The sequence below is a fragment of the Empidonax traillii genome, unplaced genomic scaffold (genome assembly GCF_003031625.1).
Source record: "Empidonax traillii isolate 1590-97213 ecotype Southwest subspecies unplaced genomic scaffold, ASM303162v1 scaffold45:size3623477, whole genome shotgun sequence".
Classification (NCBI taxonomy): Eukaryota; Metazoa; Chordata; class Aves; order Passeriformes; family Tyrannidae; genus Empidonax; species Empidonax traillii.
In genome coordinates this window covers 1764931-1791392 of record NW_020955238.1, presented here as the reverse complement: position 1 = coordinate 1791392, position 26462 = coordinate 1764931, and the positions used below count along the sequence as shown (strand labels likewise).

Sequence of the window (26462 nt, the reverse complement as noted above, 5' to 3'; positions counted from 1 at the left end):
TTCTTTGTAATATAAATCTTTAGGTGAATACTTTTTTTTTTCTGTTCCTTTTTGTATTCCAGATACAAAGCAATGTGTTCCATTTTGTATTCCGTTCACAAGCAGCAAAGTTGTTTCTTACTTTGATCTTGCCTAGGCATGTCTAATTTTGAAACTGGAAAGTTTAATATAATTTAAGGTGGATGATGCTATCAATACTATGCCATAGTAAAATATGTTAAATCTTTGATTTTCATGCTTATTTAATATTTCTTTTCTAAAGGCAGGGTAGTAGTAATCAATACTACTGAAATAGTAGTATTGATTACTGAGCCATTTTGTGTAGGCTTCACAGAAAACCCTGGTGCAAAGGAACACGTAGTTCACACAAGTAGTTGCCTTGGGAGTTATTTCAGCAGTTCACTATCATATCATCATATTTCAAAATTTTTAGTTTTGAAATGCTTCTAGCATCATTTTGCAGTTGGAGCCTGTCAACAACCATCAAGCCAGTACACAACATTTAAGCTGAATAGAAAATCTGCCAGAAGATCTCAGCAATAAAGCTCATGAGTATAGAATCTTCAATAGAAGTCCATGGATAAGAAATTCTGCTTTGACTTTAGCATTTTTTATTAAAAAGTTGTATTTCTGAAAATATTTTCTTTGATGCTTTTTCAGTTTTCTGTTGTGATTTTCTAAATGACTGGTTAAATGCCACATTTCACCAGTACACAGAGTCCTGAGTAGAGATGGATGCAGGCAGTAGAATTCCAAGGAGAACCTGAATTTTTTTGAAGCTTAAAATATGCCAGGATGTTGTGATCAGAGTATTGTATGTTTTCAGATAATAACTTGAGAAATGATATTGCAGATCTTCTTAGTCCTGGGGCTGAGTCTGATGTGGTCATGGAAGAAGGGAGTGATGACAATGACAGTGAAAGAAACAGTGGTTTTATAGATGACATGGAAGAATCTATGGCTCACGATTCAGAGATGTCCATGACAGGATGCCATAGTGACAATGGAGAAATGCAAGATGCTGATCTGGATCATGATGAATCTAACAGGATGATCAGGTGAGCTGGGGAGTGAGTGTACCTTCCATCTTCTTTTGTGTTTATTTGTAAGTACTGTGTCTAGGGATCAAGGGGGAATCTACGTGGGCTTGAAGAGTGCCAGTGATATGTGGTGGTTCTGAAATTTCAGTGAGATTGCTTCACTGATTATATGCATTAGTAATTTAAGAGAAGCTTGGAAATTATTGTCATGTTGAAGTAGCACTTGAAAACTGATGGACAAATAGTTTCTACAGGTCTGTTCTCATATGAAAATGGCATGAAACTATTTGTGCATGAGCAATAGTCATTTATTTTTTACTTATTTATTTTCCAATGCATCTTTACCCTGACTAATAGCGCAGTGCCTGATCATTTAAATAAAGAAAAAAATTGTGTAAGTGGGTGTTGTATATCAGATCTAGATGAATTGTTTGTTTGTATTTTTAGATGCCTTTAGAAAAAAAGAAAGTTTGACAAACTTGAAGCAGTAATTTGAAGCAAGTTACAAAATAGATCAGTGCTTTGAAATGATTTCTCGGGAAGGATAATAGGAATTGAGTTGTGCAGCATTCCTCAGAAGTGTCTGAAGAGAGGAAAGCATTATTCGCTTAATGGGACTGTCTGAATAGCAGGGAAAAAGTAGGGATTATTCATTGTCACAGAACCTAAAATGAATTAAGGTAGTATCATCTGTAATTTCTTTGATGCAAGGGATCTAGACCTTTAATAATGAAAGAATATTTTTCTTTCACAGGTCCGTTTGACCTGAAATTTCCTCTTTTAGTTTGCTTACTTGGAGTCTCTTTCAATAACATGTTCTCCTTAATTCTCTGTTACTATCATTCATCTGTTGTACTAATAGAAACAATCAATTTCAACAATATGCAGTTTTACTTCCTGCGGCAGTGAACTACTGTCATATTTATTTGCATAGATGTGATTTGTACACAGTCTTGTTATTATTGGAATGTTAGCCTGTGCATATATCCCAGAATCAATATCATAGAACATTTTCAACATCCAAGGTGTATTAAATGGACAGTATTACAGGTTTTTAAAATAAAAGTGCCCAGTTCTACTAACAAAAATTCATAATTAAGGAACACATTTTAGTATTTGAGGGACATTCCTGTATTTCCAGTAATACCTTCCCCCAGTTATTTCTAAGGGTAGTTTCCATATGAGCAGATATTTTTAAGTGATCTATAAAAGACAAATAAAAAGTAAACCTTTTGTCAGTACAGACAAGAACAGTTAAATAGGAACTGCAGATAGTTTGATCATTTTTAGGCAAAAAATGTATGTTACAGACATAACTGTATGTTACAGACTTAATGACACTTTAAGACAGCACACTTTTTGCATTGATGGAAAACTACCAATTCATAAAAGATTTCTTGTTTCCAGGATGCATTACAGTGAAGCAGGGCCATCTGCAGACATCCACAGTCACAACAACGGTGGAAGCTTAACATGTTATTCTTTTCCTGAGCAGTTTCAACCTTTTTTTGTTGGAGTTGTTGCACTGATAGCTTTGCCAGCAGGGCAGAATACATGAGCTGTTTATGTACTGTGTACTCACATACAATACAACACAACATCACTGTTTAAAGTTCTGCCAGAAATAACTAAGCATTCATGTTTAGGATTGAAGTAGATTGAGTCCATATTCCACTAAACAGAACCTGCTTTAGGAATTGTTAACTAACAGCAAGGAAGATGGGTTTCATTGAGTCTGGTTACTACCAGTTTTTGTCTGACGGTGCTGTCAGACATACTGTCACGTTCCCTGCCTCCCTGACCTATTGTGTGTAAGTAACTCAGCTGAGTGGGGGAAAGTTGTGGTGTGCTTACCCCAAAGGGCGAGGCCGTAGGGTTTCACTCTAGGTCTTTATGGGTAAATTGTGTTAGCTTAAACCTCTTTCTCTGAGAGGTTCCAGCAGATTCTCTGCTGTGCCCGGCTGGGGCATGTGCAGCTGGGCAGCTGACACATTTTCTACTCTGTAAATTGGCATCACTCCGTTGTGTGTTTGAACCTAAGGAAGATCCCAGGACAGTAAACTAATGGACAGTGTTTACTAAGGTTATGAGAGATTCAAGATAAAGAACTGGTCTGAATCATACATAGCACAGGCTTGAGCTATGGCTCCCATAGCCTAGCTGAGGCCCTAGTCATTTGCCCATTTTCTTAGCTCATCTTAAGGAATATTTTTGGAAGAGTGTGTGTAAGCCTTCATATGATCTCTGACATTCTCGTGATGTAGCATTACAATAATTTTTCTTCATAATATTTCATTGCCATTCCAATGCTTGGAATGGCAAAACAAAATGGTGTGCAGTCCTGGTCTGCTAGCAGTTATAAAAATAAATGTGGATATTGTGTGTGTGTGTATGTATTTTTTTATATATATATATTCTGCTTTAAAAGAGTTTTTTTCTTTTTGTCCAAAGTTTTCTTCTTTTTAAAAGCCTTTAATGATTTATTCTTAAGCCCTTCAACCAGCAACAATATTCCATTAATGAGAATTGTACAGTCTGTGAAGCACACAAAAAGGAGAAGTAGCACAGTAATGAAGGAGGGTTGGATGGTTCACTATACAAGCAAGGACACACTGGTAAGAAATGTTAAGGAAGACCTGTCTTACTGTACATACTATATGATAGCATAGATTCAAATTCTAACAATACGTTGATAATTTGCCATCACTCATGTGAGGCATTTTTTGCAGTTTTGTGATTCCTAAGGTCCCAACTCTCATTATATCTAAGGACTGGTACTGCTTATAAGAACAGGAGACAGTTAAAACATACAAAAAAACAATTGAATATGTCTATTGCATTATAGGAAGCCAAATGTAAAGACATGCTGAAGGAAGTAAAACACAATGTTAAAACATTAGGACTTCTGTAAAGTAGCTTTTACCTTTCAGCTGCAGTCTCACAGATACCGTACTGCTAGTTGACTTGCGACTTTTGTAAAGTAGATATAGCGTAGAAAAAAGTCATTTTCATTCTGACCTTCTAAAACAGGATTAAAGCCTTTAATGTGTGACCTTCGAAAACAAACTGCGGCGTTATAAGTGATACAAAAAGAAATTTTAATTATTTTAGGAGCATACTGGTAGCAAATTGTGCTAAATGTAATGCAGACATGGAAATGACATTTTAGATTTTTAAAACTTGTACAGTTTTAGCAGAGCTATTACCGAAAGAAAAGAACATGGCCCTATAAATCTTAAATTCAGTTACGAAGTCTTCATTAAAGTCTTGTAATAGCAAATGAATCTTTGTTCTTCACAATACGCCTCTTCAAACTAAAGGGAAACAGTTTGGCAGTGGTGTTCTTGAGAAATGAAAATTTCATTAATTTACTTGGAAAGTGCTAGAACTATTTTTCACTTGTTTTTCGTTGCAGAGGAAGCGACACTACTGGAGGCTGGACAGCAAATGCATTACACTTTTTCAAAATGATACTGGAAGCAAATATTATAAAGTAAGGAATATTTTTCAATTTCTTTTTTCACCAGAGGAATATAAGGACTGAATTGATAAATTTATACTTAATAAAAATAAACTAGTAGTATAACTTCTATCAATGGGGGTTTTTTTCATTATTTAAGCTACATCACAAGCAAATCTCTGATCAGAAAGATGTCATCAAGGACCTGTAAAATACATGTTGTGGAAATGGAAAGTTTTTATACAAGAAGTCAACAGGGTTTTATTTTCTAATAGAGTTCTGTTGGTATCTGCATGATCTTGCCTTTTTTTCTGAAGGAACCTCACTACTCTCTTTGATCAGTTCAATTAAGTAATCGAAGTTCTACTTGGTCTTGGAAAGAAACCTTTAGTATTTTACCATCAACAGTCCTCTGAGCCGCAGTTTCAAGTTAGAAGAGCCTTTTTGTTTGTAGAAGAAGCATGTGGTAAAATGCAATGGCTAATAACATCAATTACTTAAATAAAGTTCATGCTTTAATTTTATATGTTGATAATCTTTACACAGGAAGTAAAATACTTTCTTCATTTTAGGAAATCCCATTGTCTGAAATTTTGTCTCTGGAACCTGCAAAAACTTTTACTTTGCTGCCTCAAGGGGCCAATCCTCATTGTTTTGAAATAAGCACAGCAAATATAGTCTATTATGTTGGAGAAAACATAGAAAACCTCTCAAGTGTTCTGCTGAATAACAGTGTTATCAGCAGTGGTGTTGGCATCGACGTGGCACGAATGTGGGAGATGGCAATACAGCATGCTCTGATGCCTGTCATCCCTAAAGGGGCATCGACTGGGTCAGGACCCAGCCTGCACAGTAAGTTTATTCATTTCCTCTATTTCAGATGAATAAAGTTACATCACAAATGACATGCTCAGTCTTCTGCACACATTGAAAGGATGTATTGCACAGCTGGTAAAGGCTATCCTGTCATAGCTTATTACTTGTCTGCATATTATTTAAACACCACTGTTTCTCATCCATGTGTTTTTGGTTTATAGTAGGACATCTGTATTAATACAAGGTGCAGATTTGTTAGTGAGCAGATAGTTAGATATTAGTAAGGCATCTGATTCAAATTTGTATTGCTGATGTGAGAAACAGCTTCCTTGTTCAGAGGGATTAAGTCTTCTGAGCTCCAGTTTGGAACTGATAGATCTTTTCCCTGACTATAATTTTTATTTCTAACTGTCTGCAGAAGCAACTTTTCACCCTTTAGGTCACTGCAGCACAGATGATATGCTCCCTGTCATCACATTTGGCTGTACAACTGCCTGAAACATTGTCCCATGCTGAGATGAAAAGAGCTCAAGTGTGAAGAACAGCTATTCTAAGCAAAAGGCATGTGTGATATCCAGGAACAAAAGGATGAATATGCCATTGCCTCCAATTTACATACCTTTGTGTAATTCTCTAACAAAGTTGACAGTTTATGTAAGCCAGACATGAAACTTGTTTAAATGTAGCTTGAGTACTGATAACAAAGTAGCACAGAGTAAACAATTCCTTACTGCTAGGCATGTGCTGCTGTGGCTGCTCTGTTACTTCTGCTCAGCCTAGTCAGTGTAAAGTGAATTTGGATATGTCTACACAATTTGGACTAGACCTTTTGTAGCAATATACACCCACTTTAGCACTTGACATCTGGATGCTATTAATGCAGCACAGAATGCTAATGAGACCACAAGCCCTTCAGGAACCAAGTAATATGACAGCCTGTGGCTTTGCATCTCCAGGCACAACAGCTCACATAACAGACAAGATCAGCAATGTCCTTTGCTTTCTCTACTGGGATCTTGCATAAAATAGTGTCAAATTCTGTATGTCATTTCCATTAGACTAGTTGCCTAGTGGCCCTGGTTTGAGCAGAGCATAGCTAAACAAATCACCTGAAATGCTGGGCTGGGCATGACAGCTGTCTTCTCTCCCTCTTGGGAAGTTTGAAAAATGTTTTTGCATGTTAGTAGTTGTTTTTGGGTTATATGTGCAAAAAGTAAGGTTGTCTGAGACCTTTAGAACAATTTCCTGTGGAAAATGAGAATGATAACCTTCTGTCTTTTGCTCAAAGTAAGACTTGGCTATATCTTTGTCTATGCTTTTTTTCATGTAAACACAGCAGTACATACATTTGAAAATAAATTGTCAATGATAAAAAGCCTCTAGGTAACTGAAACATTCCATTCCAAAACCAGTCTCTTCCTAAGGAAAGGGAATAAGCCATATGAAACAGAAGTTACTCATGTTACTTACTGCAATGGGATTGGTGCTGATGGGTAGTAGCAAGTGCCTTCATTGTGTTATACACATTGGTTTTGATAAGGCTGAAATTTTTACTAAAAAAGTGAAAGTCAACATGAACAGGATTCTATGTAGGAGTAGGAGACAGAAGTGGCAATGCCGCAAAGAAGCATTCTTTCCTCCTCAAAGTTTTGTCTTTGTGTAGTACAGTTAGCAGTAGATACATTCTCAATTTTTACTGAACCCCTCAGTAGGTTTGCAGTTCAAAATGCTTATGACAGCATCCTAAGCTCTGAATTGGTAGAGGTGGGATCTAATGTTTGTTGTATTAAAGCACAACTGCAAGACTTTGTTTCCATTATACCTTTTAATAATGTCTGTTAAGGCAGTCGAAATGTGTATTATTTGTAGCAGTATGCAATCTAATTTGAATGTGTATTTACCTTCGTCAGAATAGCATCGGATACATTGTAGGTGACTCTGTAAATAAAAATTATAATTAAATCAACTAAACAAAAACAGTTTACTCTAGTTGCAGTTGTTCCTTGCTTGAGGTACAAAGCCTAAAAATAGAATGGAAAAAGCAATAAGGAGCTTATAAATGAGAATCCAGTATTAAAAAATTAATAATGAAATGTATAATTCTGTTTTTTTCTATACACTGCAAAACTGTTGTTCAAGTCGTGTTTGTGGGCTGGTGTTATTTTATATTAGCTGGTAGATGAACAAGCTGACCTAATTGGTACAATTTCTAGAGCTGTCAGTAGATATTGATGTAATGTGAATGTCATTTTCTATTACTACATGTTTGAACTAAAAGCACAGCAATCTAAAGTATATTTTGCTTTCTTCCCCAGGGGATATATCCATCAGTATTTCTGTGTCAAACTGCCAAGTTCAAGAAAATGTGGTGAGTGTTCTCTGGATGCTGGTGCTAGACATGCTATGATTAGGCTGGCAAAGTCATTGATCTGTTTTGCAAAGAGAAATGTTAGAGGAGTTCCCATCAGCCATTTCTCACTTACTTTGTGGAAATTCAACAATTAGCTTTGTTAATTTTTGACAAAAATCATCTTCATGGCACCTTTACTTGAGATGCAAGAATTATATATGGGTATTTTCACTGAACGCAGACTTTAACTATGGATCCTTGCAGGATGTTAATTAGCAAGTGGAAAAGTGAGGTGTAGAAATTATTTTCTTGGAATTTGTCTTCTTAAAGATGACCACAAGCCTTGATATATATGCCATTTTCTGTCATCTTTGAGAGATTAGAAATTCTCTATTGTACGAAGATTAAACTCTATCCAAAGGAAGAGTTGCATGTGTTGTTACAAATACACAAAGAACTCCACTTATTTTATGCTAGGACAGTTAGACACAGGACATGTGGTCAAGGTAAACAGTCACACTACTTGTTTTTTGTCTCATGGGCAGAGCTGAAAAACAGATATTCTCTGCAACCAACTAAAGCTTTGGGACAGCTCTGGTAGTTGACACAAAATTACCTGCTAGGGATGTGTCCATTTATTTCCTAAGAAGCAACACAGTCTTTTATCTTCAACTCCTAGGCATTCTTTTACTCTTTATATATATATGTTGCTGGTTAAATATCAGGAAAATGAAACTGAGCTGCAAGATTTGATGTTTTGAGTGTCCCAAATGAATCTGCTAACAGCTTATGCTTTAGCCTGTGTCAAGGCACTAAGAAACAGTGAGACTCCCTCTCTGGCACAAATGGAATATTTTACCCCTCTCAATGAACCTGTTGAAAATTTTTCAGCTTTTGCAGCACTTACAGTTAATGTGGCTTATAAGAAAACCAGCTTGAATTTTTTTGGCAGAGAATATATTTTGAAATGTACTGTAGTAAATGTATGCTACTTCCCACTAGAAAAAGCAAGTGAAATACAAATTCTGTTTCCATATCCTCGGGGCTTAATATTTTTTATGTTTATATAAACAGGATATTAGCACCGTATATCAAATCTTCCCAGATGAGGTATTGGGATCAGGACAGTTTGGAATTGTTTACGGAGGTAAGGCTTTCCTGTGTTGCACAGTTGTGCTTAAGATAGAAGTTTTCTGGAATGGTGAAAGTATTTGGACTTTGAAATGTTTTGTTCCAGAAATTAGCTGTCTGTTGTTTTATAAAAGCATTATATATTAAATAATTGTTATGTTTTATGTTGATGAAGTCTTTTTGTAGTTTGAAGTTTTCTGCCCAGTAGTGGGTCAGTGTATATCAATAGCTTCATATTCTCTGTAAGTTCTAATAAAGAAAATGGTGAAGTGCAGAAAGTTGTTCTTTCAGAGAACTATAATGGAAAAAAAAAATTCTTCCCTCTGTTTTCCTTGACATGTTCTAGTGAAGTATTTTTTATTGTTTTTCAGTAGCTTGTTAGAATTGTTTCTCATTTTCTTTTCTTAGTAATTTTTCCCTATCTTTTTGCTCCTTTTTTCAGCAGTTTTTGGGAGTGTATTTAGATACAACTGTTGTTTGAGACAGTATGAAGTAAGAACTAACATTTCTCACTGAAGAATCTCTGACTCTGATAAACATGGGACATGCACTTTTATGCCTAAAGGCTATCACTTAATTCATTATTTGCTAGCCTGGAGCTACCAATGAAGGAGTAAGCCAACAACTGGGCAGTTACAGACAGTGCGACTTCGGCTTTTTTAGATATGAGGAAATTAACTTTACATCTATATTATTAAAATGCAGATGACTTTCCATATGTACGTTTCTGCCTAGTTTAAACGGCTTTCTTAGGTGACAGTAAAGAAGTTCTTTTGTCAAAGGGTAGAAAGAAGAGAAATGACAGAAAACTTATAATGAATTAGCTGCAGACGGACTCTAAGAATTACTTGGTTGTGACCATCTGTACAATTAACCATTTCATAATTAATCATGTTAATTGATAGAGACCTTTTGTTTTATTAATGCAGGAAAACATCGCAAAACTGGAAGAGATGTTGCCATTAAAATAATTGATAAACTAAGATTTCCAACTAAACAGGAAAGTCAACTTCGAAATGAAGTTGCAATTTTACAGGTAATTTTTCTTTTTTTTTTTAAGTGTATTAACTCCATTATTTATTTCCATAAATACCAGATAATAAAATTATTTTAACTGATAATCACTAGTGTTTTTGAAAAAATACTAGTATCTTTGCTGCTTAATCTTCATAAACGGCCAAGAACAAATCTATTGTCAATGTCACATTAGGAGTTACAATTTCTGCTGTGTTAAGCATCAGGTGCAATAAGGAAAACATATGTTCATTAAACTGATTTGAAGTTCCTACCTTCTCCTGTATTGTCCTGAGAAATTTTGTGCCTGTTGTCCACAGTTTAGCCATACAGTTTAAATTATGAAGTAGTGAAGCATTGTCTGGTTTAGATGGGGATTTGAAGTCTGGCTACGTAGTGATAAAAGCTACCAATCATATTGGGAAATCTAGTGCTTTATTTATCTTTAATAGAACCTTCATCATCCTGGAGTTGTAAATCTGGAGTGTATGTTTGAGACGCCAGAAAGAGTCTTTGTTGTTATGGAAAAACTCCATGGAGACATGCTGGAGATGATCTTGTCAAGTGAAAAGGGCAGATTGCCAGAGAGAATAACAAAGTTTTTAATTACTCAGGTAAGAAATTAATTGTAGAAGTAGAAGGAAATTTGAGTTCAATTATGATCGGTTTCTTATCTTTTGCTTTTGATATGTTTTACCTATCTGGTTTATGAAAGCCTGAGTTGTAATATCAGGGATGGTAAAACAGCTTTCTCTACATTTCTACACTTTATCTGGTAGGTAGTAAAACATTAAGAGGACCTAGAATTAGATACATGTACAGCTGTTGGCTGCTGGATGGAAGGGACATTAAGCTACAGTTTCTCATATGCTTGAAGAATGAAGCACAAGAAAGGGATGGAAAGTGCTTAAAAGCAAATTGTTTAAGACCTGCAAAAAGAAATTTGAGCTTCTTGAACTGCCCCATACCTAACCATTGCAGTTTGTACTATGCACTGGTATGCCTATTTTCAGTGCTGAGATTGCACCTCAGTGCTACTTTTGATGAAATGAGTCTGGCTTCCTTTATGGCTTCTGTTAACAATTTGATCTGGGGTTTTTCTGGGGGGTTCCTGTTGTCATATTATATTGCTTCCTTAGCTGTCCATAATACTGGTTTAAGTTTAGAGACACAATTGAGTAGTGAGCCACTTCAGAGTCAGAGCGGCCTGTGCTTCAGCAGTCAGAAAAATGAAAGGAGCAGGAACATTGGTGTTATGGTGTTTATTATTATAAGTTTATTATTTGGTGTAGAACTCAAAAGGTTCCCTAGTTTCCAGGTGTCCATGGGCAAAACTGCCACAAGCTCTAGAGTCTATTCTCAGGTTCATTCAGCCTCCTCACCATTACCTGGCAAATTCTGCCAGCCCCGACCAAACATAAGGAATGGAGTTAAAGCCACACAGGAAGGATGGGTATCAGTTACACTTTGTTGCCGTATTCTCGTGTATGTAACAGAACAGAAATACAAGGCTCTTTATTCTTTCTCTCCTCAAGAAAACACTTAAATTGGATCATATAATATTTCTGTGATTTTTTTTTTAGTTGAATTTAGATGTGGAAGATCATTCTGCAAATGTTTCTGCATTCAAAGATTTCACAGATAAAAGAATAATTACTTTAAACCCAGTTTTTAAAAAATGTTTATAATGTAAATGCTTTAGAGAGGGAAAAATCATATTCCATCCAATGAAATATCATAAAAACTTGAGGCACAGCAAATAGTAGCTGACATTTTTGCTTTTGGTGGTTTTTTCTCTTTTCATTGTTGACATTTATATAAAAGGTACATTCTTGTTGGATTGTTTTTTTTCACACAAGTTCTTGCTTCTCTGGTCTCAGATGCTGTAAAACAGTATAAAACAAACAAACATAATTTGATTTGTTATTCACAGATCCTTGTTGCTTTAAGACATCTTCATTTCAAAAATATTGTTCATTGTGACCTCAAACCAGAAAATGTGTTATTGGCATCAGCTGATCCTTTCCCACAGGCAAGTAGAAAATGCCCTTTTCTTAAGATAAATTGTTCAAATTAATAAGTGTTAGCAATGTTTATGTATAAACAAGGAAGTGATTAGTGACCTGTCTACACAGAATTTTTAGATAAGAAAAAGAACAATCACTTATTCAAAACGCTTTACAAAGAAATCATGTTTGAAAATCCTTGCCTTTTGTCATTTGCCTAAAACATTCAACTAGATTTTCAAGTGTGATGTAGCTACTTGTATGATTGTTTCTGATTTGCTCACAATTACTTAGCTTGTTGATGTGATCCAGAAAGAAACTTATTTTTCTGACAGTTGGGGTAGAGTTCATGAAGAAAAAGAGCTGCTCCTTTCATTTTATTAATTTAAATGCCACGTAGATTGCAGGATACTTAAATATACCTTCTGACTGGTCATATTTCTCATTAAAAGGTATTTATTTGTATCAGCTTCTCTTACCTTTGATCTGCAGAGTTAATCTATAATCTCCAACTACCCATATTCAAAATGAGTACTATTGATAATTTTTAGATAATATCAATACCAATAATTGGAAGGGAAGGATCTGTACTGAATTGTTAAGTGACAATTTTCAAGCAGCTAAATGTCTCAGTGGGATAAGATATTCCTCTCAAAGATGAGTTTAAAAAGAGTATCCTTGAAGGAACAGTAGAGATGCATTTTACAACTAAACCATGATAAAAGTTCCTCAACCATGTATTTAATAATAAAAATAATTTATGTCTTACTTTAGCATTTTTCATTAAACAGGTAAAACTTTGTGATTTTGGCTTTGCCCGAATCATTGGAGAGAAATCATTTAGGCGTTCAGTTGTAGGAACACCGGCCTACCTTGCTCCAGAGGTGCTGAGAAACAAGGGCTATAACAGATCTCTGGATATGTGGTCAGTGGGTGTCATCATTTATGTAAGCCTCAGTGGTACCTTTCCATTTAATGAAGATGAAGACATACATGACCAAATCCAGAATGCTGCTTTCATGTATCCACCTAATCCTTGGAAAGAAATTTCTCATGAAGGTAATACCTGTTTGTGGCTGTTTTTCTATAAAAGCTAAAAATGAGGTAGTTGTATTTTGCATTTATATTTTTTTCTGTACGTAACAGTGAAAAAAAAAATCAAAATTTCAAGTTACCATAATGTAATGTCTCTGTTTTGTGCTATAGGCTGCTTTAGACATTTCCTACAGATCATGTATAGACTGCATATGGCATAATCCTTAGCATGGGATCTTTCTAGGAGGTTTTGAAGAAGGCACATAATAACCATCTACAGATCAGATTTTTATAGAATCTCTGGGGAATCTCAGCTGTTGGCATTGGCATTGCATATGTTTACTTATGTACCTCATTATTCAACTCTATTGCCTCTGCAGTCTTTTTCTTGTCCCAGTAATTTAGTTTTACTTGTGCCAGTAATTTAGTTTTGGTTCAATAGGATGCTGTATCCTGATAGTCTTCTCTGGGGAAGATAAAACTGAACAATTCCAAATAGATGAGGTTTCAGGAATAGTGTGAGCAAATGTCACAGAATATAATAGCCATGTGAGATTCTCAGCTGAAAAATGCTCTGAGAGCATTGTTTGTTATTTTATCTTGGTGGCAGATGAAGTTTGAAATCTGTTGGGGGGAAAAAAAAAAGCTATAAATCTGCACAATTATACACTGAAGTTCTCCTGAACCTCCACACACTTTGATATGTAAGCTGACAGAATCTGTTGGCAGCAATGCTTTATCTGTCGCTAGAGATAAGCAAACAGCAATCAACACAGGGGAAGCTGCAAGAAATTGTCTCCCACAAGTTTCTACTGTGGTAGACAGAAGATCAATTTTTACACTCAGAGGTGAAGATTCAGTAGAGCACCTACAGAAAACTCACCTACTTGCTTGTTATCTCTCCATTTGCAGCCTTCATTAAGAGTCAATGGATACCAGGCTGCAAGCATGCAGAAGGGAGGGAAAAACCACTTCAACAAATTACTAAGTTGAAGTCTGCTTATACATTGTGATTTTATTACATATTTGAATTGCTAGCTTATGAACCACTCTGCTGTGCTAAATGAAAACCTGAAAAAAGTCTTTAGAGATTCCATTATGTTTAACTCAGGGAGATACAGTCACGATTTCTGTCCAAGTATTACTTGATAATGCTGATTTTTAAAGCTCAAATTTGAATGCAAATTCCAGATTACTTAGGGAAAATAAGGGAATGTTTTTCTTATGTCCCCTTCTCTGGCCCACTCTCCTGCATAGCTTGCCAAAGAGCAGGAGCTGGGCCCTGTGCACCTGCTGGCTCCATCCAGATTCTGTTATGTCTGACAGTGTAGCATGGTTAAAATGCAAACCTGTACCCAGTGTCCTAACACATTTTTTGTTTTCATTATGAAAAGATCAAGAATAGATTTCTTTTAAAGGCACAGTATATTTCTTGTTTATTTCCTTGAAATCTATATCATAACTATATAATATTATTATCCCAAGAGGATAGTAGTATTAACCTATTAGTTCTTCCACTCAAGCTTGTACGGGAGTTATATCACAATGTGGAATATGATGCTGCTACAGAATTTGGCAAGGTCTTTGTAAATGAACAATGATCAATCTATTTCTTTCAAGTTGGTGTGATGGAAATTTCTGTTTATCTTGAAGAATCTACACAGGTATTTTCTTCCAAGAAATGCTACTCTTTGTTTTAAAATGAAAACAAAGTTGTGTAAGTGATTTTAGCTTGTAAAAAAGAAAAAATGTTGCAGTCCACCAGTTAATGCAGTTTAATTATTGACATTTAAAAACTCGTGCAAATATTTAGGAGAATTTTAACACATAATAATCAACCACAATCTTCACAGAAGGCTTCAACCAAAATTTGGCTGCACTGCAATGATATTAAAAAGGGAAACTTGATTAAATAAGTGTCATTGTCACAGAAAAAATAAATCAACATAAATATTATCTTTAATGCAAGTAAGAAAGATGTTTTCAAAATGTTATGCTGTGTAAATCTGAAAAATAGGAACGATTTGTCAATAGGTTACCATAAGTAAAACTAATATAAATGTTCTTTCTTTCTCCTTTTGCTTTCTTCCTTTATGACCAAAACACAGTTCTGGGTCCAAGCATTCTTTAACTATAGACTTTATATAATGTACATTACAACTAGATTTAGGTGTATTACTGCTGCCTTCATCCAGAGACTATATTACATGCCTCAGCAATAACAGGCAAAAACTAAGAATTCTGTGAACTTGGAAGAGCTAGGCCACCATCTAAGAGAATTCAGATGTTCTCTGATTTATGAGGCCAGTAAAAACACTCACACTCAATGAACATATAAAATCTAATATATATGACTGTTTCTTCTTTTTTTACTGCTGAAATATGTTAGTATTGGTTGCTGTGAATTGATAAAATGATTATCCTAAAAATGCTGTTGCAGAAAAGCAAGAAGTAGTAGAAGGAACTACGTTTGAGCCAAATAAAAAAGAAAGAAGGAGATAGATAGATAGATAGATAGATAGATAGATAGATTTATTCAAACCTATTTCTATCTGTATCAACAATCCTGCTTGAAGTGCCAGGCAAGTGATGGCAGATAAGATAGACACCCTAGAAGAATAGAAGGAGGGGTAGTTTATTTCACAGCTGTACCTAATTAAGATCGCAAATACATGCAGCTGACATACCTGAGGCAGCTGCTTCTTAAACTGCAGGAACTAATTTGATTGAAATCCTGTGTATATACTTTTAGTGGAATTGTAAATGTTTCAAAAGTTGTGGGGTTTTTTGCATTGTTAAGCAATTTTCAGTTTAGATTAAGGGAAATGATATTGCAAGTGTCTGTACAATGGTGATTTTATCAAAGGGCATATAATGTGTTGCAGAATGGCTAATGAAAGCAGGGTTAGGAACTTTTGCATGCCTATTGTAAAAATTTATGCTAAAGAAAGCAGAACAGCAGTCAAACCTTTTGTGTCATGCTCATGACTATGACTGTAGCTTAGAGAGCCAAATGTGTAAAACTTGCAACTATAGTAATTTCAGTGCTATCTTCAGACCATTACTTATGTGAAAAGTTTGAGAATAGCTAAACTTAGTTATTGCTGTCTTCTGTTATGATTGTAATCAGAGAGGAAGAATCACATATTTCTTTGCATTTAATGGATAGTGCACAAATTGGAGTGAATGATGCTGTGTTTAACACCACTTTGGTTTTAGTGCACAATAGATACTTGGCCTGGTAACTGCCAACCAGCAGCGTGTTAATTTGGGAGCTGGAAGGCAAAAGGTAGCAAAACCTTAAAAGAAAATAAAATGAGAAAGGTCATATCTAAACAGTATGTCTGGAAAAGCAACAACAGTGATAAAGTAGCCTAAATATTCCCTTTATGTGTTCTTTATTCAGTTATTGGTCTTAAGTTAAAATTGGCTTTTAAAATTTAAAACTACACTGATGAGTGGGTAGATTCGTAAAAACACATGACCTGTAACAGTTTAAACTGCATGGTTATGATAAAAATACACTTAAAGTCTAACAGGTTCAGAGAAAAAGCATATGGAAATAAGTTGTATTTTGGAAAAGTGTGTCATGAATGCAATATTGTGGTCTGTGTTAATTTTCTTGGTAATTGCTTTTTCTGTGGCATTTTCTAGCAATTCTGAAAATAAAAATCTATAGTCACAAGCCAAGAAAGAAGACAGAATCTGAGGCTAATATTTTGAGTGCCTAATGTTTTTAAGTTGCCATCAACAGTTCTGTCTTCTCTACCACTCACTAGTGTGATCTGGTCATTGACTATGAGTCTTTTCTCTCCATAATCTGCCTATCTGATGTCATAACTTCTGGATTAATGTCATCAACTCTTCCTGCTGAGAAATTCTTGCCTTTTTTTTGTGTAATGCTTTGTCTGTCCTTTTCACCATTAAAATATAACTTATGAAAACTAAGACCTTTCAATTTTTGTAGCACTCAGATTTCTCCATAGGGAATTCTAGTTTTTACCTAAGTGGCTGCATTTTCCCATGTTTTTCCAATAACTTTACACTTTTGAAAGAATACACCCCAAAAACCAAGACTGTGTTTGTATGTCTAAATAGAATTGTAAGACATTACAGGAGAGAAGCAGTTTTTGTGGTAGACTTTGGGTATGTTTTAGAAAAAAAAGTTTTCTAAAAACAAACAGCAATTCAGCATTCCACTGCTCAATCAGCTATTTTTGCTCTGTCTTCAGTGATTGTCAAGTCAGGTTACATTTCCAAATTCACTGAATTGCTGCATGACAGGTTGACCTTAATTCAGATTTTATTGTGAAATTTTCCTAGATATTGATACAGAGAAATCTACTTGCAGAATTCTTACCTATTTTATAGCTTTAAATTTCACGTCTCTCAAACATGAAACCTGTTTTCAACAACTTTACTCTTTATTTTCAACTTTGACCTTTCAGTCCACCAGATTTGCATGATCTCGAAAGATTTATTTTGACTTAGCAGTATTTCTTATTTGTAACCTGTTGCTAAGTATAGAGACAGAACTCCCTGGTGGATTTTTTGTCTCTACTTCTTGATATATTTTACCTAACATGTCTTCACTTTGGTAGCTGTTCTTCTGAACTATATGGTCCTCAAATCTGCTATGTCAAGTTTTGTATTATTCATGGTGTATTTTGTTCTGCTGTGGAATTTCCATAAATCATTGTACTCATTTTTTTTTTCATCAGCTACCAACACAGCTGTTACTGCTAGCCTGATGAGCTATGTGATGTGCACATAATTGATTAGGTTTTTCACATTACTTAATATTATAAAAATGATTTGAGAAGAAACAAAGGAATTCCTTCCATGCAATAAATTTGACCATGGTGTGCCTGTTACAGTGCTTTGGAGTCATAAATACCACAGCTACCTTCAAGCCAATATTTATTCAGACTTGTTACAGCATAATGTGAATAGAAACTCTGTTTCACACATTAATGAGAAAGTCACATGAATGAGCGAGCGTTAAGTATGAGGAGGTCAAATACATGTTAGAGCTCAAAGATGCTCTTTGCCTCTGTTAATGTTTAGCTAGCTGTTAAAACTAAGGTCTTGGCTCTACTTACACATTTGCTAGGATCGATTAGTATTAGAAAACCTCTCTTGTAGAGGTGCAGCTTAGAATTGCCAAGGATTTCTTTTGATGATACAGCTGAATCCATGTCCCTGAAAACATTCTCTGCCAGTTGAAGACTATTTTATGTTAGAATAACTGCACACACACTAGGATGTTTATCAACAAAGCCATGTTGACCAGCAATAGGGAGGGGGTTTAAGTGTCTGAAAAAATTATACCTCCAGTTTATAGGGGTATTCTCAGAAAATTGCAGCACCTCCTGGGCCTCCTATATTAGTAGCACCAGCTTAAATTTTTACATTGATTGATGACAGTAAGAGTAGCTGCTGTTATAGGTGTACTTTAAAAATTCTGAACCAAGTATAAATATATTGTTATTTTATGACTATTTTTAAAAGTATTCTTAAGGTGGTTTCCTGTTTATAATTTATGTAAAAAGCAAAAGTCTGCAGGGAAGGACTAAATGAATAATATGTTTATAATAGGGTTTTCAGATATTTTGTAAACTTTTGTGTTTATGTGCAGATCACACCCTAATTGAGTTAAAGCAGTCATTCCTATGAAAACCAATTACTGTGTCAATTTGATACTTAGAGTGAAAATTGCGACTTTGTCTTTACTATAGTTAATTATTTGCCATATTAATAAACTTGCATAAGCAGATAAGAATCATGAACCTCCTAACTCTGGAGGTTCTTTCCAGTAAAATAAAACTAAAGAGCCAACTTTCCTAAAATCAATGGGATAGAGAGCTTTCTGAAGTTGCATTTGAATCTCCTGGAGGGGATTCTGCTGAATGATTACCTATCTAAATGACCAGTACTCATTCTACTGGAGTAGTTGGCTAGATTATTCCCTTTAACAAAGTTTCCAGCTCCTGGAACTTGATAAGCCCTCAGCTGGCTGCTTACAGTATCCTTAAATTATAGAACATAAACAGGAACCCATAAAAGTATTAGAAAAAGCAGGTCTGTAGTCCTCTCAGAACTCTCATTCAGTTTGCCTCCTTGGTGATAACCTGTTGCATGCTTAAAGAGGGTGTGCAGACCACTAGGTGGTCTTTCATAATGTTCTGCATTTATTTAATGATTGACTTCCCAGAGGACTACCATAAAATTTTCTAAAGCTCCTAAAATATTTGAAAAGATTACTTTTAAACCTGATAAAAAAAAAAGACTCTAGTGAAAATGAATAAAATTTACTTTAAAATACAATGTAGTTGCTACCCTCTCCTCAAAACGGTTTTATTTTCCTAGACAGAATATTTAATTTTTGTAACAGTTGATGCCTCAGCATAGTCCCCTGAATCATACTGAAATTGCATGTCTAAAATAAATGTTAATGCCTTCGAACTTTTTATCCTCAGTGCTTTTAATCAGTACAACTCAAAACTTAATCATCAAACAATTATATGATTTTTGTTTAAATTCAAAAATTGAGTCAACATGAATGTTACTATTCATACGTCTTACATGAACTGAAGCAAGAAACTTTGTAAGTTAGTGGCTGTCTGGACACTGTGAAAACAATGGGGTTTTTTGAAAGCTGAAACAGTGAGAGTAACCAGGAACTTTCTGTGTGTCCTTAAAGTATTTTAATTCCAGCACTCATAGTGTCAGTATTGAACTTCCCAGCTTCTTATTTGCTTGACACAACAGTGTTTTTTACCTTGCCTGTATGCATCACTTGCCTCTTGACTTCTGATACTCAAACAGAACTCTTGTGCACGAGAAGTAGCATTTCTTGGATTGTGTGATTTCCTGGTAAAAAGTAACAAAGTCTCTTTGCTGTTGAAACTCATGTTTGATTTTTTTTTTCACAGAAGTTTTAAAACTTTGAGAATTAAAGCAAATGAAATTGTATCAGATAGTTTAAGCACTAAGTCTCCACAGTAGTCATGTTGCATTTCTGCTTATTTATTTATTTCTGCTTATTTATGAAGAGGCAAGTCATACGCAAAACTTTCTTGGCAGAAGGAACCCTAGATAAAGAACTAAACACAAACAGCAAAACTAGTTACAGAGACAGCAATGTTCCAGTGTTGAAACAAGCAGATTATTTGTAAACTGTTCTTGGGAACAAATGATTGTTCACTACTGACAATTCTAACCATCCGGTGAAGCTGCTTTTTCACTTTTGGCATAGTTTTCTTCCCTGTTTCTCTTTGTGCATCTTCTTTGGTGATTTTTTGGAGACGAATGTCTTTCTGGTCTGTTCAACAAGCCATTGGCAATTCCCCCCAAGAATACAAAGAAATATGTTATTATATGTAGTATGTCATTGTCCTGAAGTGAAAAAGGGGCCAAGGGGTCCTCATCCTGTTATAACTTGAGGGAGATTTAATATGTATGCAGCTATGTATAATTTCACCACTTTTAAGGCTTAGAGTCTTATCTGCTACCAGTGGGTTGTATGTAAGATGCATAATAGAGACATCATCAATACTCAAAGGCAGGAAGAGTAGTCAGTAGGTATTTGGTAGTTACAGAGGCACATGCAGGGATGCATGCACTTACATCTCAGCAGTTACCAGGACAATCAACCCTTTCATCAAGGTCTTGACCTATTTTCCAAACTGAGATTCATAGTAAACAATGAAAAATGATCTCTGAAGTTCATATATACCCAAATATCAAGATAATAAGGAAATGGTGACTGTTAAATTCACATTCAACACTGGCCTATGTATCAAAAGACAGCCTGAAGTCTTATTGTAATTCTGCTGAGTTTGAGGTAAGTTGACAGTGTTGCAGAAGATGCTAGTGTTTGCTGATACACAGATTTACTGCAGTGAGTAGGGACTGTGTTCTCCTATTCCAAGCATCAGAGAAAAACAATGGCCACTGCTTTCTCCCAGTCGTTATCAGAAACCACTCTGTAATTAAACCATGGCATATGACTGGCTTTCCAGTCTTGTCCCCATATCTTGGAATGTGAGAACTTCTCTTACCAATAAAGAGGATAATAAACCCACTATTTTGGAAAACAAATGAGTTTTCAGAGTGATGTTATCTATCAGTAATAGTCCTATTGGCTGTCCACTGACTTTCTCATCCTACATCCACCTCACTGGCACTTTGAGAGTGAACAAAATAAACACGAGTTAGAGAATTTAGCATTAACTGTACTTGATGCGAAACAACAGAAAAGTAAAATTAGGACCATCTGTTCTAGGAGAAGGATTGGGCAGAGCCTCTGGCAATGTTTTCTTTCTCAGAAGTCCTGAGATTTCTTTTATCTCATTCCCACAATTGCTTTGATTTGCAAGACAGTATTCGTCACCAGGAAGTCAGGGCTACTTTAGTGATAGGCTGCTGTTGCTAAGAATAAGTTTGTCTGTCAGACTTACTGCATACATCCAGATAGGCTGCCGTGGGCGTTCCCATTTTCTTGGACATTCTTTTCATTGTGCTCTGCCCCATAGCAGAAACATGCATAAAGCCCTGCTTGGCAAATTGAGTCTGGGGAGAGAAAGTCTCTGTTAAATAAAAAAAAGCTTTTCTGTATTGCTGTACAAAATACAACCTCAGAGATGTATCAGTTTAAAGAATTCTGTTCCATCTCGAACTCTTAAAATGGACAGGATGATTATTCATCTCATTCAATACCCAGCTGGCAATAGTATCCACATTGCCCCTCAGTGATGCTGTTTTTGTTACTTTCAAGATCATCTTTCCCTGTCACCGTGATATAAACAGAGAAATAAAGATGTAAACCATAATACTTTGGAAAAGCCAAGGGATAGTGTGGTGAAATAGAAAATTTACAGTTATATTGTTGTTCCTTGTGGCTAGTCAGTTATTCTATAATAACAGTAACTTTTCCCTAAAACAATGGTGAACATTTCGCACCACCAAGAATAGAAACTTTCATGTTACCATCATTTTGTTTGTTTGTTTGTAATGTTTTTTATAATTACATTCAAAGCTCAGCCATCTCATTCCAGAGATTTTTCCAGATGGGTCACTCTGCAGTTTCGTGCGTTGGTCATTGGCTCATTGGCCTCATGCCTTCAGGCTCCACAACGCACATGCCTACAGGGTAGGAGAGTTGTCATTGTTCAGCTCAGAGAAGAGAAATCTCCAGGGAGACTTCATAGCACCTTCTAGTACCTAAAGGGTAGGTTTAGGTTGGATATTAGGAAGACATTCTTGACTGTGAGGGTGGTGATACAGTGGAACAGGTTGCTCAGAGAAGTTGTGGATGACCCATCCGTGGAAGTGTTCAAGATCAAGTTGGACGGGTCTTTGAGCAACCTGGTCTAGTAGAAGGTGTCCCTGGCCATGGTAGAGGAGTTGGATCTAGATGATCTTTAGGGACCCTTCAAACCTAAAGCATTCTGTGATTCTGTGAACCATTGACTCCAAAGCTGCAGAAAATATGAAATTTGTAAAAGAAGCTCTCTCACTTTTCTAAACAGCAGACTGCTGACTGGTGGGTAGAAGCAATGTTCAGTTCAAAAGGAAAGTTTTGCAAAGCTTGGTGACTTGCAAAGCCTGATTTCTCCATAGGTGCAGCTATTAGCTAAAAGTGAAACTGACAGCCTTAAGCAAATATATATATATATGTTTACTGTGGTCCCTGAATACTATAGTCCTCACTTACATGAGATTCTTTTCACTTGAGCAGGAACCGAGTAAGAATTATCTTTAGGCAACTGTTCAGTAAAACAGTTGTAATCCCATTAGGAAAGGTTGCATGGGTACCTTCAGGGACTTCAGCATTGACCGCAGTTTGTGAAAAGCTGGAGTAAGAAGGGATAACTGCCCTCTTTTTACAACTACCGTGTGGGTATAGCTCTCTGTTTGCGTGTCCTAGTTGAAACAAATATACTTAAACTAACATTTTTGAATGTTATTTCTTTTCAGCTATTGATCTCATAAATAATTTGTTGCAAGTGAAAATGAGAAAGCGTTACAGTGTCGACAAAACATTAAGTCACCCGTGGTTACAGGTATTTCCACAAATTCTATGTTTTTTACTTATGCATTCAGACTCTAAGCATATAAAATATCTTCATCTTTAGGCACAGTAGAATCTAAGAAAATCTGCAAACCTAAAAATGTTTTCAGATCCTGAGAGCCTCATGCACCTCACCAATTTGCCTATAGTTTGTCATTAATTTCTGAAGTATTAGATTCCAATACCAAAATGTTTTGTGCTTTCAAGTACACTACAAAAATGTTTTATCATAGTTATCCACTGAGAAAATTATGTGTATAAAAAACCACCCTTGTAGTCATTTGACTTATACTATATCATTGCCTGGAGTTTACCCTGATTCACTTCTTATTAAAACTAATTAATGGGCTTTCACTTTACAATCATTAAAAGAACTAGTGAGATTGTATGCTTTCCAGGAAAATATTAGCCACCTTCAGTTGAATTCTTCAACTAAAAACTGAGATGCCAGGAATTTTTGAGATGCTAGCAGCCTCTGTCTTGTGCTCACCGGTTAGTAATGGTTTTGTCCTGGCAGCAGCCAAATCACTGCAAGTTCAAGGCCTAAGACGCTCAATGAGGAGCCAGGGCATTGGGTTGCTCTCTGGGGATGAGGACAGGCTGAGACCAGACTGGTACACCAGCCCATCTGATCTCTCAGGGGAGCCATGTTTGCATCCAGGAAAGTAATTGTGATTCAGGCATGGCACAGATCAGATGTGTAATCCACAATTTCAAAGGAATCTGTATCAAAACAGAAAACTGAATCCTACTCCAGTACCTTATAGCTGCTACTATTTCTCAAAGTAGATAGTGACCTGCTGGTATAGAAGGAAAAGGGTTGTAACCTCCCACCCTGCACACCACCTTCCCCAGGGACATTTATCATGGGCTTAATTCCACTCAGATTTCCTGTTGCACTCCTTACTTCCACCCAGATTTCTTGTCTTCCTCCAGGACTGCTCTTCTCTCTGGCAATCATTGCATAATGCATTTGCCTGAGTCTTTGGGTACCAGAGGTGGTCTGCACTACAGTCTACAGCAAGGGTTCTGGCTCTCTCACAGGACAGGACATGGTCCTTCACCTCATTGCTTGTGCAGTAATGAGGGGAGGTGAACTAAGATGAGGCAGTGCAGCAGCAGCTCTAGCACCATGGATGGGCTAAATCCTCTTTCTGGAAGAGCCCTACCTTGCAGGCTAAGGAAAGGTAACAGTGGTACAGGGCAGTGAGACTTAGAGGTGTTCTCTGAGAGGATGACTATGTAAGAAACGGGCCAAAGGATGTGAGATAATAAAGATGAAGGCTTTTATGCGTTTACAGGGTTTGGGCTTTCTGGTGCTTTGGCTAGATGGTCAGGGTTGTGTCTTAGATTGAGACAAGATGACAGAATAAAAAGAGAACTGAATACAGGATCGTGAGGAGATATTAGTCTGCATGGGGTTAGCATTGGCTCTATTAGTGCAGCTTTATATATGCTTTGGGTGGGAATAAGAAAAGAAATTATTAAACTTGTTATATACTTTAGACAGATCAGATGCTGCAGTTAATGGTGGTCTAAACAGTGTGAGACTCAAACTAGGCTTCCAGCCTCGTTGTCTGTCAACATGGAGTTCCAAAGTATGTTGATATTTAGATTTATATGTTTCTTTGAGCACACTAGTATTTGCTCAAGTTTGGAAAAGGAAGTTTTTTCTAGCCCAGGCTGAATTTATGTTCTGCATCATTATACTGAGATGGAGGAGCTGTCTTGACTATCTGGTACAGATCAGTAGCATGTAAATATATGATTTAAATATGTTTCTTCTTTTGTATTCATCTTGTGACTAGGGTGAGGAATTGCTTTACCACCATACCTCATTTAGACATTATGGCAATCTGTACATATCCATACATTCTGCCAAACAACCTGTAACATCTCAATACCAAACAATCCTCTAGAGATGAAATTTTTGTCTTTAGGCAGATTTCGTGTTTATATATTATAAGATTTTTCCATTCTAGCGCAATAGGAATGACCCTTAGATAGCTGAGTTAATAGCACTCTGCACACTGTTTATAGCAGAAGGGAATGTAATTTATTTAAGGAAATCTAAAGCTAATAGTGTTATTTTATTTCAGGACTACCAAACCTGGTTAGATTTAAGGGAACTGGAATGTAAAATGGGGGAACGTTACATCACCCATGAAAGCGATGACTCCCGATGGGAACAGTATTCAGGAGAACATGGATTGCAGTATCCGGCGCACCTTATCAGTCCAAGTGCTAACCATAATGAAAACACCAAGCTTGAAGAAACAGAAATGAAAGCCCTCAGTGAGCGTGTCAGCATCCTTTAAGTTGCATCCCCTATAATCTGTCAAAACACTGTGGAATTAATAAATACATACGGTCAGGTTTAACGTTTGCCTTGCAGAACTGCCATTATTTTCTGTCAGATGGGAACAAAGCTGTTATGCTGTTACACTGTTGATATATCTGAGTTGCCAAGACAAATCAACAGAAACATTTTTGTGTGACCAACTGTGTTGTATTTACAAAAGTTCCCAGAAACACTAAACTTGTTATTGTGAATGATTCATGTTGTATTTAATGTATTAAAACCTGTCTCCACGGTGCCTTTGCAAACTAGCATTTTTCTTGAGCCTCATTTTGGTAAGAGAGAACTTTCCCATGAAGATCTGGGGCTTTTGTTGTGCATCGTTAGTATTGTAATTGTAAGCAAACTCTTGAAGAGTAGATTATAACTGCTGTTCTGTGAACAACTTCTACCATTTGGATAAATGCTTTATTTAGTGTCCTAAGAATAGAAAAGGCAAACAGTAATGATTTGCATAGAACTGTACAGTTTTGAAACAGATAACCTGTGTGTATGTGTTTGTCTATATAGATGCAGATACACATACACACAGTATAACTTGCTCTTAAGCCTTAATGCCTTAGTAATGTAAACTGCAGCTTGTTGGTTTGTATTTCGCCTTTTCTTAAAATATTCTTCTCTAATACAAATATTCTCTAATATGTACATTCAGAAGCTAAATAATGTGTTACTTTGTGTATGTTTTCAATAAAAGTCTTGTTAAAATAGGTTCATTGATGAAACTTTCTATTTAAAATATCCCTGGAATGGCAGCAGAAGTAGATAAAATAAATTAGTTCATCATTAAGACGACCATGTGGATGTGGGTAGGAAAATCTGCTGGCTAACCTCTGTACCTATAATACATATTTTGTAAGAATCCATTTAGACTGATTTTATATTGTAAGTTCAATCAGTTTTGAAACATACTAAGGAAGTGGGGAAGTTGAGAATGCATTAATAGGAGTTTAGTTTTTAAAAAAGTGTGCTGCTTCTGCTTTTCCACTCAGTTCCACTGAACTTAGAAGGCACTGAAGCTCTCTCTTGTTTTTCTTCCCCTGAAAACTTGAAAGATACTAATTGCCAATTCTAACAAGTAGTGTTCCAATGCTAAGCCATTTAGCTTTAACAGTAAGAAACGTTCAGGCTGCACTGTAAATATTCTATGCCACAGTCTTTATCTGAAAAATCAGTTGA

The 26462-nt window shown here is 36.0% G+C and overlaps 1 protein-coding gene across 3 annotated transcripts in view; it reads left to right on the top strand.

The window, feature by feature from the left end:
• The window catches only part of PRKD1 (protein kinase D1), a 124777-nt gene extending 98778 nt beyond the window's left edge, over positions 1 to 25999 (top strand). For all 3 annotated transcript variants that reach the window (XM_027878744.1, XM_027878743.1, XM_027878745.1), the window contains 12 exons: positions 854 to 1058; positions 3532 to 3655; positions 4456 to 4533; positions 5073 to 5352; positions 7632 to 7684; positions 8741 to 8813; positions 9727 to 9833; positions 10264 to 10425; positions 11745 to 11843; positions 12609 to 12876; positions 22834 to 22919; positions 25027 to 25999. In XM_027878744.1, coding sequence (XP_027734545.1) covers positions 854 to 1058; positions 3532 to 3655; positions 4456 to 4533; positions 5073 to 5352; positions 7632 to 7684; positions 8741 to 8813; positions 9727 to 9833; positions 10264 to 10425; positions 11745 to 11843; positions 12609 to 12876; positions 22834 to 22919; positions 25027 to 25245 — 1754 coding nt within the window. In that variant the 3' untranslated portion in view covers positions 25246 to 25999. The remainder of the gene's footprint in view (positions 1 to 853; positions 1059 to 3531; positions 3656 to 4455; positions 4534 to 5072; positions 5353 to 7631; positions 7685 to 8740; positions 8814 to 9726; positions 9834 to 10263; positions 10426 to 11744; positions 11844 to 12608; positions 12877 to 22833; positions 22920 to 25026) is intronic.
• Positions 26000 to 26462: the final 463 nt, after the last annotated feature.